At 41.6% G+C, this 13988-nt stretch overlaps 1 protein-coding gene across 4 annotated transcripts in view; it reads left to right on the top strand.

Moving 5' to 3' along the window:
• The first annotated feature begins 639 nt into the window (after positions 1-639).
• The window catches only part of PIGV (phosphatidylinositol glycan anchor biosynthesis class V), an 18167-nt gene continuing 4818 nt past the window's right edge, over positions 640-13988 (top strand). The window contains exons 1-3 of one of the 4 annotated variants that reach the window (XM_042439287.1): positions 640-704; positions 5468-5627; positions 9212-10366. In XM_042439287.1, the coding sequence (XP_042295221.1) occupies positions 5541-5627; positions 9212-10366 (1242 nt within the window). In that variant the 5' untranslated portion in view covers positions 640-704; positions 5468-5540. Of the gene's footprint in view, positions 766-1155; positions 1282-4506; positions 4936-5467; positions 5628-9211; positions 10367-13988 lie in introns of those variants that run through there. The other 3 variants (XM_042439285.1, XM_042439284.1, XM_042439286.1) reach the window with 3 other exon arrangements.

Here is a 13988-nt window from a genome sequence, read left to right as displayed (position 1 = left end):
GATTAAATTATTATTGTTGTTGTTGTTATTATTATTATTCTGAGTGAATTTCCAAGAAACGTGTCGCCTTGTAAGGAAAAAGAAAGAGGGAGAAGAAAAGGAGGCCAGCTGGATCCAGAGCAGGAGGGTTCCCTCCCGCCCCTCTCTGCCCTTAACCAAGATGGCGCCTAGGCCCTCACTCGCCGCCTCAGGCCTCCCAATGAGGCCCCTTTTGGCTGCCCTTCTCAAGCCAGTTCTGGAACAGCAATGAGCATAACTGTGTCATCCCTTTACAAAAGCAGCCCCCGCCACTTTCAGCTCCCAAAGCAACAAGTATCCTTCATTCCTGCCCCCCCTCCCCGACAAAACCCTAACTGCTTCCGGAAACACACTCTCCTATCATAGAGTTGCTTCGGCTAGAGCGGTGCTGCGACGGCCATAGAGTTGAGTCAGGAGATTCTTCCTTTTTACAAAAACCACACTCTAGTCTCTTCCCATGTCAAGACTGGCCCAAAACCCACTGCGGAAATAACCCGGTTTGAGACCGCTTTAGCTTCCTCGGCTCAAGGCTAAGGAATCCTGGGAACTGTAGTTTTGTGAGACGTTGGGCCTTCTCTGCCAGAGAGAGAGAGAGAGAGAGAGGAGAGAGCTCTGGTGCCACAACAAACTACAATTCCCAAGATCCCTTAGCACTGAAAGCGGCCTCAGAGGGGACTATTTGTGCAGTGCGTTCTGGACCCTTGTTTAACGGTTCTAACTGCGTTTTATTATCGTCATTATTATCTTGTAATTATTATTATATCCATTTGTTTTAAGGAGGGAGGGGAGGGCGGCGTTTCTTTTATTGTATTATGTGGCTTGTTTTGATGTAAGCCGCCTCGATGTTGTTGAAGAGGCGGCATAGAAATAACGATTATTATTATTATTATTATTCCCATAAAGACTTAAAAATATTTGGAATAAAAATTTAATAATTATCAAGAATAAATATTTAATAATTATTAAAAGACTTTAATTAATAATTATCCCTATAAAGACTTAAAACTAGTTGGCCTCAAAATGTTCCAAAATATAATAATAATAATAATAATAATAATAATAATAATAATAATAATAATAATAATAATAATAATAATAATGGGACATTTTCCCATCCTTTATTCAAACACCGGAAGAGGCGCCGGCGCCCGTTACTGCGCAGGCGCGGGACACTGTGCCACCGGAAGTGTGTCGACGTGAGCCGGAAGTGGGCCGACGTGAGCCGGAAGTGGGAGAAAAAAGGGTCTTCCACCTTGATATTCTGTGAGTTAGTGAGGAATTTAAAAGAGGGATAGTAGGAGCTGAGGGGAGGGAAAAGAGCCATTGGAGGCCCTGCTTCCTCAACGGCGACGGAAGCTTAGAGGGGACAACCTTCCTCCATCTCCTCCCCTCATCGCCTTCCTCCATGGGCTCATGCCATTGGCTAAGCCCCGCCCAATGGGCTCCCTTGTTATTGCCCAGAGAGCGAGGGAAATGGCGTCTTCTGCGCTTACTCAAGGGGTTCTTTTAAGGGGGTTTTTTGGACTACAGCACCCAGAATCCTCAAGCATTGGCCAACATGGCTGAGGCTTCTGGGAAATGAAGTCCAAAAAAACCCCATCTCTTAAAAGGGCCCAGTTTGGGAGGACCTCTGTTATTAACCTCACAGAAACGAGGCTTTCAATGGAAGTCAGTTGATATCAGTGCCCCCCCCCCCAATTGTGGACTTCAGCTCCCAGAAGCCTCAGCCATCTTGGCCAGTAGCCTAGGATTCTGGGAGCTGGGGTCTAATATTATAATAACAATAATAATAATAATAATAAATTTATTTGTAGCTCTGAAGGATTGAGGGGGGTTACAACCATAAAATACATCAATAACAAATATAAAATATACATAAATAAAAAATTGTACGATCCCCTTACCCCCCGCCCCCATTATAAACAATAACATAAAAAACAAATTAATAAACATAATTAAAACTGAGGCATCGTGGGGCAGATAAGGGCAAACCGTATCAATATTATCAAAATCTCTCAAAGGGCACGATTTGGGGACCACAGTTATAGCTCTTTTTGAGGCTGACTAGTTTGAAGGTTGTATGGGAAGAAGCATTAAATGCTTTTGTGAAGGCAGAGGTTTTCACGGCCGGCATCCATGGTTTTTTGTGGGTTTTGGGGGCTCTGTGAAGAGAAGAGTTTATTCCTGACGTTTCGCCAGCATCTGTGGCTGGCATCTTCAGAGAATGCTTTGAGTTCCTGCATGGCAGAATGGGGTTGGACAGGAAGATGGCCCCTGTCTCTTCCAGCTTTACGATACTATGGTTCTATGAAACAATAACTGAAGGAAAGAAGCTGGCAGCCTGAGCTTTAATATTATTATTGTTGTTATTATTGTTGTTGTTTATTTATAATGCCCTTGTCACCAAAGGGTGGTACATCGGAACATATGCAATCAAAACAGAATCTAAAACACGACACTATAAAATCATAGAGTGGGAAGAGACCCCAAGGGTAATCTAATACAACCCCATTCTGCGATGGAGAGAGACACAATCTACGCACCTCTGTGACAGATGGCCATCCAGCCTCTGTTTAAAAAACCTCCAAAGGAGACTCCACCACACTCCCTGAATTCAAGGCTAAATATGCCTTGAGCAAATGGCTTTTCTCCAAATCATGGAAACATAGAGTGGGAAGGGACCTCAAGGGCCATCCAGTCCAATTCCCTTCTTCCCTGCAGGAACTGACAGTCGAAGCATCCCCAACATCCAGCCTCTGTTTAAAGACCTCCAAAGGAGGAGACTCCATCACTCTATGACCAAGTCGGTTCCACCGTCAAACAGCCCTTACTGTCAGGAAGTTCTTCCTAATGTTTAGTTAGAATCTATACTAAATAATATTAAAAAATACTAAAATAATATACTAAAATGCTAAAATTAAAATCCTCATCAATTGCTACATGATCTTGCTCTTTCTTCTTGGATCTTTCATAGACTTCGGTTTACTTCTGCAGTATGGCAGCAGCCTTGTTTGGCCAGTTTGTTTTGTGTCAGTCTACTTTATGCTTTGGGAGCAAATTTGGGTGGGAAGGGTATTGTACTATCTCCTCATTGGTGGTAACCAGCGTTACTGTCTTGGGCATCTTGAAAGGGTGTTGCTAAGTTTTAAATCATTTCAAATGAGAAGGAACCATAACTCATCCGCCAGAGTGTATGGTGTGCACACAGAGCGCCCTAGTTTCAGTCTCCGGCTTCTCTACTTCATAAAAGATCCAAGCAGCAGATGATAGGGAAGATGGGTGACAGACCCTGGAGACCCTGATGCTAGTGAAAGGAGGCAGACAGACAAATAGCACAAGTTCTAGCACAAGGCATTTTTTTGTCTTGGTTTTTAAAAACTGATATTTGGTTCAGTGCTTTCCAGTCCTGATTCTTTGAGATTACTTTAACAGGACTGTTTGGGATTGAATACAGGATCCTGTGCATGTTTCACCGATGAACAGCACTTTGCATAAACAGCCTTGCCAGTCCGAAGTGACAGCTGCCCTCCAGAAGCTTAGCTGGGAGTGAAGGTTGATTTCTGCCTTTTCATCTGAAAATGCTTGAGACTGAACATTATGCATATCTAACTGCTCTGATGCCTATCTTACCCTGTTCATAGACTTTAAAAGTCCCTTTCATCTTGTAGACAATCAAGCCAATTAGTCTCTGCAGGTTGACTAGAGATAAGCCCTTTTGGACTCAGTGGTATCTCTGAGAAAACTCCCATAGGATCAGATACTACATCTCGTCTGAAATTAATATGTCCTTTAAAAACACCTTTAATCTGACAGGTATGAAATCACATAGCCAATTCACACTATGTCATAGATACAGTTTGCCACATTTACATATTTACAGCACTGAGGAATAACAGCAAGAACTAATGTGCAGTGGCCAGATGATAAGTCAGCACATGTTCATTGCATGTAAACCTTTTTACCAATCAAACATCCACATAGCATAGCAAATGTAATTTTATCCTTATTTTACATTTAGTAACACACTGTCATGAGTGCCCTTTGCCAAAGTGGCCATGATGTTACCATATTCCCCATTTTGGTGGTAGTTTCCTTCTGTCCGCCCTGGACACCGACTTTAGATATAATCATAGGCTAGAGATATCAAGATTTTATTTGAGTTCAAACATACCATGCTAAGATCTTATAGCATAAAGTCAACTGTTACTCTCAAATAGCGTAGACCTGCTGAATCAGTGGAAATTTGGTCTACCAACACCTATGGTAGTTTGATTCAGTGAGTCTGATTTAATTGAGACTAACATTGCATTTCATTCATGGACAGCTGTCCAAACCATTAAAGCAGGGTTCAGTGTATAGGTTTCTATAGACTTGATTTAGGAGTTTTGTATTATACAGTACCTGCTTTAAATGGGTGGCTGAAACAATCCAGAGTATGGGTAGGTACTGTACTAACATAGTGAGTGCCTGCTGCCCTCTGGTGGTAGCCCATCTTCAGTGCATAACTATGAAGCCATTTCTCTATTTCCATTTTAAAGAATATTTTAAAAACCTTGCCTTTAGCTTATAGATATGCACAGTCTTGTTGATAGTAATAGGATTAAAAAATGGGACACAGAGAGTGAAAATAGTGTGTTCTTGAAGCCAACGGATATGCTAGGAACAGGCATTTGCTAAGCATTAATGTGAACAAGGGTTTGTTTTGTTCTATTTTAAATGTTTAATTCAATTTTAATTTATTTTTCTCTTACGTTTCAGTGCATCCACTCTGGAATGCTTGTGTAATCTTTATAGTGCAAAGAAAAGGCTGCTTGATAGTCATTGCTAACTGGGCGGGAGGTTTTACTTCCTCTTAAAGAGAGTGTGCTTTGTGTTGTCACTGCAGAGAGTTTAAGATGTTTCAGCATTCTGCACAAGGTCGTATACACAGGATTGCTTTCTCTCACACAAGCACAATTATCTTCCCTCCTCACATGGTGATGGCAGGATGTGTTGAGAGGAAGGGCTTGTATCTTGCAACAACCCAGAGGAAGGGTGTGTGCAGTGTGCCTGTGTATTCTGCATTCAGACATATTTCACATACTCCTTTGGCATCCTTGCAAATGAAGGCCTGATTGCTCAGTATTTTGATGGGGGTAGGGTGGGGTTAGAGTAGGTTTTGCTATAGCTATGATGGATAAATTGACCCTGCAAGCTCAGAATAGCCTAGTTACTGTAGTGAGGAACTGATAGCTCTGTCAATTTTATTAGCCTTGATAGCTAAATGGATCTTGCTGGTTCAGAGGCAGCATATTTTTTACTACCAAGAAAAGGCTGAATGAGAATTTGAACTGGCTCCCAATCCGATGCTAACTCTACTGCACCGTTGTAACTCTTGTTTTTTGCCTGTCGTTTACAAGCACACTACTGTTTGAAACTGTACATCATTGATGTTGTGATCTGTTTTCAGGTTTTGAAATTTCCAAATGGAACCCCCTGCATGAAAGGCAGCAGTGAACCATTTGATCACCTCGAAGCCTAGGATGCTGCTGAGGATTGGGAAAGACCCTCGCTGCCGAGAGGTTATCCAGTTTGCATTGTTTTGCAGAGCTCTCACACTGCTCCTCCAGGCAAGTCCCAAAGCAATGGATGGGCACAGATAATTAACGTTGCTGAAATGTTACCTGTATATGCACAGATCGTGATGGCATCCAACTTCAGCATATTTATTTTAAAATGCCAATACTGTAACGTTTTTTTCCCTTTTATACATTAAGAAAGGGGCATAGCGAGGTTTCTCTTTTTGCCTGTCATTGTTCCTATATTAAAATCCCTGGTACTTCCAGTTAAAAGGATCAGATAGTAGGCAATGGAAAAGATCTTTTCCTGAGATCCTAGAGACCAATTGCTAGACAGAGTGGACAATACTGGGATAGCTAGCTAGAAGAGCTGGGTTTTCTAGAGATGTACTGGGACTTGTGCTTTTTAACTTGACTGTATATGATCTGGAGTTAGGGGTAAATAGTGTTATGACAAAATTAGATGACAACAACCAGTTATTCAGGAAACTAAGGAAAAGGGATTTGTGATGAGTTCAGTAAGATCTCTACAAAATACAAATGCAGTTCAGTGCAGTAATTGGACTCTAAAATCCTAGCTTCACGCATATACTGATGGTGTCTGGACCATGGTGACAGGCCAGGAAAGAGATCTTGCAGTTGTGGATATCTCACTGAAAATTATAATTCAGTGTGAAGCAGATGTGCAAAAGGCCAATGAAACTGAATGATGCCACTAAATTCAGAACAAACAATAGTTAATAATGGATTTTGTTTCTACAAGATGTGGTGATGACTACCAATTAGCCAGTTTTAAAAGAACATAAGGCAGTTAGTGGCTACTAGTCTTTATGGTTACATTTTAACCTGTATCAGAAGGAACATAAATGGTAAGGTATTTTGCACTCATGGTTTTGCTTGTAGACTTGCCATAGTCATCTTTTTAACCATTGTAGGAAACTTGCATCTGATAGAGTGGGCTGCAGTCCATTAAATAAATCTTATTAGCTTTTTATGGTGCCACAATTTCTTGTAGTGTGAGAGTACTGTCTCACACCAAAAATATCTGAAACCTAGAGGATGGATTAAATAGGCCTTTGATCTGCTTTATTAGGGTGGTTCTTAGATTATATGACCTTGTTTCTAAGACAAACTGTCAGTTTGATAGTTTTCACAGATACATAAGCCAGAAATATATAGAGGTATGAACTATCCAGGAAAGAAACAGTAATTAACTGAAATCAAAACATGCTAAAGGCTGTCTTTGCATGAGTTTACTCATCTTGATCAAGTGATCTTTCAATTCTTGTTTATCTTTGATCATGTTCTGCAGTGAAGAAATCTTAATTCTGTTCAAAGGTGATAAATCCCATTGAGAAATACATTTTTCAATGTCCTGGTTTTAAACGCCTCATGAGGCACAGTACATCTTTCTAGTTTGGCTGAAAAATATATACATATGAATACAGTATGTGAATATCCTTCTGGTATGCATGAAAAATATACCAGAGAATTCAAACCCTTGCTTATTTTTTTCTAACCTTGGTTGATGGATGTGTTTTGAGATGGATATGTTCCCTCTTGACAGGTTAAATGGAAGCCTTTATAGGGATGTAAGGTCTAGGAGGAGGGAGGTAGTTGGGTATTGGGGGGGGGGGGGAAACAACACTTTCCTCATGAAGTGAAAACCCCCATCTTTTTTCCCCTTAGGGCTTAACTGTGGGGCAGATAGCTATACAAACTAAGAAATGCTCACATGCTTAAACACTGAAGAGTTTTTGTCAGAATCCAGCTGGTTAAAAACAAAGGAATTAATCCAGCAAGGCCACTGGTCTAGGTCTAGAATAGCCCCAGAGAAGCTAGAGGTCAGAGGCAGATCTTATTGATGGTCCTAAAATATCATCATGTTTTGGAACAGTCACAAGACCATTTTTCACCATCCTTGATAGACAAGGTGCTTAGACTGTGGAAACAGCACAAGAGGAGTGAGTATACAGGTGCAGCCAGGCCCCTGTTGGTTTCTGAAGTCACCTGGTCAGACTGGGCTACTTACTGACCTTGGATCTGAACATTATAGGATTCTGCTGTACAATAGAAGTTCCCTTTTCTGGTACTTGCTTCTGTAGCCACGAATCTAAGATGCAGCATTGCAGGCCTTCGTTGGTAGTCATGATTTCCAAACTTCTGATAGGTGAGGCAAATGCAACTTATTAATGCATTCCAAATGCTTTATTTTGAACACTGCAAGAATAGGAATGGCTTGGCTGTAGGGTAGCTTAGCTGACCCCGTGTTTTTTGTATAAGTTGCAATCATTTCATTTTGTCATTAAGCTGTGTAAAATGTGGCTGTGTGAATATCAAGGCTCAGCTATCAGGGCTTCGAAATTTCTATGGCCAAAACTAGACTAGAACTTTGTAGATGTAAGTCCAAGCTAAACCAAACCAGAGACACAGGAGTCAGGAATTTATACTAGTTTGGGATGAGAAAGCCAGGTTAAAACCAGATAAAGGTTACCTATTGCTAAGGATTGTCTTCAGTAAGAGTGAGCTATGAAAAGAAGTGAAAAGGAGGCAGAATGCCTTTGTGTTAAGGCCTGGGTGAGAGATAACTCAGTCCAAAGGCCAAATTTGGTTTCAGAAAAGTTCTGGGGGGGCACTATCTGCTGGTAGGCAGAGCCAAGGCAAAAGGGTAAATCAAAACACCAGTGTATTTGAGCTCAAAGCTAATACTGCCATTAACTAAACCTTAGGAGAGACATGCCAACTTTTTGGAATCAGAAAAAGATCTCAATAAAATTATGGAAAACACCAAACTGTGATGTAATGAAAAGGACAGCCATCTAAGGAAGCCGTGATGGCTGGATTCAGCACCTGGGACTGAGGTTACCCAACTTTTGCATTGATAGCAAGGCAACCCTTAAATGTAGCCTAAAGATAATTTTAAATAAAGGTCATATGCAAGAAGCTAGTCAGAAAGCAGGAGATAAAAGAGAGGAATCTCTGCACTGCTGCTTCTTAAAGGGTTAAGAAAAACTCTGTTAACCTTGTTAAGAAACAGTCTGCCTAGGCCAACATCCGAATGCTGTGACCAGCTTGATGCATCTGGGAAGCTCAGCAAGACTACAATGCAAAAGCACTTCTTTGTAGCTTGTTCACCAACATTTAGTATTCACTGGCCTCTTAACCTGGGATTTCTGGATTGCACTAGTCATTATGGCAAATAGCCACCAGCAGGCCTCCAGCATGTATTTGACAAATTCTCTTTCTACCAGCAAGTTCTATAACTTAATTTTATCTTGTGTGAAGACATTCTTGGAGGAGAAATACAGTTCCAATTTCTTTGGTACTGAGTTTACAGGATATCCTCCATCATCAGATGAACCTGGGTCTGATATTTCTGAGTTTTTTCACAAGTCCAACACAGATGGTAAAAAGTGCCCATCATTTCTTCATACTTTCAGACAATAGTCACTGCTTCATGTACAATGCAATATTCACTATTTCTTTGGACAATAGAAATGTTGCTTCTGTTGAATATCTTGCTCCCTGAAACCAAGGAGAGTCCAGAATACAGGGAAAACAATGCATAGACGCATAAATATAGTCACATGTAGATTGTTGAGTTAGTTACTATATTCTGTTTTCCCTCTCTGCAGGCCCTTTTCAACATTTTGATCCCAGATCATACTGCCGATGCTTTCTCTCCACCCCGCTTGTCGGAGTCTGGGTTTGGGGACCAGCTGCTGGAGTGGCTCCTGGGAGGCTTATCCCGCTGGGATGCAGAGCACTTCTTGTTCATTGCTGAACATGGCTATGTCTATGAGCATAACTGTGCCTTCTTCCCTCTCTATCCCCTGAGCCTGCGAGTGACAGCAGAAACAGCCCTGTGGCCCTTCCGTGGCTTCCTGTGTCTCCGGAGCCGCCTGCTCCTTTCTGCAGCTCTTCTCAATAGCCTTTTCTCTGCCTTGGCATCATGGGCTTTATATAAGCTTAGCTGTCTGGTCCTACAGTGTCGCAGGAGGGCCTTTCTCTCAGCCATCCTCTTCTGCCTCACCCCAGCTAACGTCTTTATGGCAGCGGCCTATTCAGAAAGCATGTTTGCCCTTTTTGTGTTTGGTGCAATGTGGCAACTAGAGAAAGGGCAGCGTTGGGCCAGCATTCTCCTCTTCTCTCTAGCCACTGGTGTACGCTCCAATGGGCTGATCAATGCTGGATTCCTTCTATATTCCCAGACAAAACACTTTGCCTCCCAGCTCCCGGCAAATGCAAGAACTGCGGTAAAACCGCTGCAGGTTGTAGGTTGCTTTCTAAGCTTGATAGCTTCTCTGGCAGTGATGCCTGCCTTTGTTTTCCTACCTTTTGCTTTGTTTCAGTTTTATGCCTACTGTCGGTTCTGCAAGCCCGATGAGTATGATCTGCCAAAGCCACTGCTGCAGTTGGCCATTGACAAAGGATATCGTGTAGCAACCTTGACTAATGGTGAACAGCCGTGGTGCTCTTGGGACATTCCTGTGCTCTATGCCTATATTCAAGATGCTTACTGGAATGTTGGTTTCCTCAGGTACTTTGAGCCCAAACAAATCCCCAACTTTTTACTTGCTTTGCCTGCTTTTTTGCTGGGATCTTGGGCAGTTTGGTGGTATGTGACAACAAACCCTTGGCATTGCTTGACACTTGGCCTGATGAAAAGAAAGACTGGGATGAAGGGAGAAGACAAGCTGGCAGCTGGTTTTTCCACTCCAGGTGTATTTGTTTACGTGGTCCATGCAGCAGCTTTGCAAATGTTTGGGACTTTTTGCATGCATGTACAGGTAAGTCTGGGAGATTTTAAAAGAGCAGTCACGAGGCTGCCCAGAACAAGGTAGTGGGGTGATGGCACCTTAATGGCTCCTAAGCAAAGAAGGGTGTATCTAGCTCAGTGCTCTAGCAGAAGAACGACATTTAGCACAAAATAAAGCAAACTGCCTCAGCCTAGTGCATACCAATTTTTCTAGACCAGTGGTTCCTAACCTTTGGTCCTCCAGTAGTTTGGACTTCAGCTTCTATAATTCCTGACTGTTGGCCAAGGTCCAAAACACACTGCTCAGTGCTAGTCCTGGAAATTGTCATTTATTGTGGCACCAGAGCTCTCTGACAGAGAAGGCTAAATATCTCACAAAACTACAGTCCCAAGAATTCTCTAGCATTGAACCAGGGCAGTTAAAGCAGTCTCAAACTGGATTAATTCTGCTGTGTTTTTTGGACCCAAGTTAGTTGGGTCTTTTGAGAGCCGAAGTCCAAAACAAATGGAAGATCAAAGTTTGGGAACCACTGTTCTAGACCGGGGCTCCCACTATTCCTGACCACTAGCCATACTCAGGTGCTTGTAGTCCAACCGCTCTGGAGGGCACCAGGCTGAGGAAAATGACATTAATAGGAGAGACCATAGGTAAGCAATGTGCCAGTATGGCCCTACATATGTTTTTAACTTTCAGCTCCCATCTGCCTTAGCAAATGTAATGGTGAAGGATTATGAAAATTTCAGTGCAGCAGCATATGAGGGGGACATAGTTGTCTACTCTGGCATAGATTATGACTGAGTGTGTGGAAGGTTGTAGGCTCAACCCCTGGAATCTCCAGATTTTGAAGGTGAAGTAGTAAGTGGTGATAAAGAATTTTGTGTGAAACTCCGGAGAACGAACGCCAGCCAGAGTAGAGTAGACCACATTAGATGAACAAATAATCTGATTTGAGAGAGGTGAGCTCCTTGTGTTCTTATGTGTTTGCCACTGACAGTTAATACTACTTTGAACTAAATGCCAACTGTGATTTTTTTTAAAAAAGGAAAAGAACTAGGAAAACCTAGTCTGCAGAAACCATGAGTAAGAGATTGCTAAACTTGAATATGGAAAAGCTTCTTGTTGAAGAAAGACTGTGGTTCAGTCTTGCTAATGAGAGCAAGATTGCCTTAATAACAGCAACTGAAATTTCAGCTGTAGCAGATGGCCTTGTACTTCTAAGGGTGGCAGTGGACCTGACTAATGAACCAGGTTGTCTATCTCTTGCTAATAAGGGGCTGTTGGATAAATGAGGAGGCACTTGGAAACCACAGTGGGAGAGCTTTTTTTCTTTGCCTTAGGGTGAGCCCTTATTCCTCACCAGCACTTTTACTCCTCAAATAATAATTGGTGCTGAACTGAAAATAGATTGTTTGGCCTGCCTACTTTGTTATCACTTTTACAGACTAATATAGATATCCACTCAAAGGTTCAGCATACTATTTCTCTTGCTGGGATCCAGGGGATGGATGGTTAACTTTTTAAAATGTTCTGGAGCCTGCATTGAAATAGGGTCGGTGAAGCTGACAGATACAAAGGTCAGACAGCCACAGCTCTGCAAATATGGCCTCTGTTCCATGTAAGTTAAACAAATTCCGCAAGTGGAAGAAGATGGTCCATGGGTCTGCAGTGTGTGGCTGTATTTTGTCACTGTGAACTCTCAGCTGAAACCTTTGGAGTACAGCTCCCAGAATCATCCAGCCAGCATGGCCATGATTCTTGCTTCTAAGTACAATTCAGATCTTCTCTTCCGGTCTTGAAGTCCTCTTAAATAATTATTTAGGTCAGGGTTAAGAATCTTGTTTCTGCTGAAGGCTACCTCAGGGAGTTACGGTGGAGGGGTGATGGTCAGGGTACATGCAGCCTGTGAGGAAGGCAAAAGTTGGTGAGAACACCTTTATTCTGTCTCTCTCTCATTCATCCTCCCTGCAGAGAAGGGTCACTCTTGCCAGAGGTTTGAACTAATAATTTGCAGAGGGTTTTTGAAATTAGATTGAGAATTATAGGTTACCTATCCCTGGCTTTTGATGCATGGAAAGGTTTTTTGGAAGGACTAGCCGCTTGGTCTTTTAAGAACTGGGTATTATTATTATTATTATTATTATTATTATTATTATTGGTTAAATCCCACCTTTTTCTCAGTTTCGGACTCAAAAGTTAAAGCAAATAGAGGTAAAAATTCACCTAACACTAAAATTAGAAAGTGTAATGACACTATTAATCAAAATAAAACCAGTTAAAAACGTCACCAGTAATATAAGTATGCCTCCTACTTCTCTTTTAAAAATAGATTTTGTCCCCAAGGGATGTTGTTTCCCAAATTCCTATTGCAAAATTTGCAGCTGGCTAGGGAATTTTTGGGGTGCGGTTTGATTTGACTCTCATTCTCTAGTAGTTGGCAGGAGTTGGTCACAGGCTGTGAGACTCAGTGGATTCCGCTTTTCCCTTTTAAGTGACTCATAATCATCTCAGGGGAAGAAAGTCTGAAGAAAGAGGAAGTAGGAAAATCCTCTAGATTATTGACAGTCAGTGTTACTCTTTCTTTGTGTACACTTCCTAGGATTTTTCCTGCAGTCTGGTGGCCAGTTGATAAGAGTGTGGTAGAAGATACACATTGGAAGACATGCCAAAAGCAGGGTTTCAGATATCCAACAGAGTTGACTTAGAGTAAACAGAGCAACAGACAGCATTCTGAATGGGCATTTTGGGCACATTCTGGAACATAGTTTGGAAATTATTTCTAATGAATTATAAAGTATCAAAAGTAGCTGTAATATCTCATCTTCTTTGGACAAACGTAATAATGTCAATAGACTACTTCTTAAAAGATTGCAGTGAGTCGTGGTAACATAATTTTTTAAACAGTGTAATAAATGGGAACAAATTACTTTTTAAAAGTAACATTCCAAGTTTAGCAGTAGACCAGGAAGCTCTGTGAAGATCATAAACCATGTGATAGGTTTGCCTTGGGGTCACCATAAATTGGAAATCACTTGAAGGCGCACAATAGCACCAAAGCTTTTGCGGATTAGAGTCCATTTCATCTTAAATTCTTCACTAAAGCATGTCCTAATAAACATGTCAGTTCTTAAGGAGCTACATGCCTCTGTCGTTTTTATGAAGAGTTTGTGCTCTGTAGAATATTTATTCCGTAATCATTTGCAATATGCAGCAATTTCATGACAGATACGTCAGGGTGGAAAGTGTTACTTGTAGGCAGACAGTTGGGAATGCCACTCTTGTTGAACCTAAGGTAACCCAGACCAATTTGGAGAGAGTTATAAACCTTAAAAAGACATTTGGGGTTGTTTTTTTAAAAAAACAAAAATATACAGTAACAGGTTTGGGTCTGTCTGTCTGTCTGTCTGTCTGTCTATCTATCTATCTATCTATCTATCTATCTATCTATCTATCTATCTATCTATCTATCTATCTATCATCTATCTAAGGCCTGTTACAGACTGCTAAAATAAAGCTGCTTCGGGTCTCTTTGGAGGTATGCTGTTTAAATGATGCATGCATCCTAAGAATCCGGAAGCTGCACCAAAGCTGCACTCCAGTGCTTAGGAATGGAGTGTGGCTTTGGCGCGACCTCCGGACTCAAAGGACCCATGCA

The sequence above is a fragment of the Sceloporus undulatus genome, chromosome 9, assembly GCF_019175285.1.
Source record: "Sceloporus undulatus isolate JIND9_A2432 ecotype Alabama chromosome 9, SceUnd_v1.1, whole genome shotgun sequence".
Lineage (NCBI taxonomy): Eukaryota > Metazoa > Chordata > Lepidosauria > Squamata > Phrynosomatidae > Sceloporus > Sceloporus undulatus.
The sequence above is the reverse complement of the archived record's forward strand: the minus strand, read 5'-3'. Positions and strand labels throughout refer to the sequence as shown.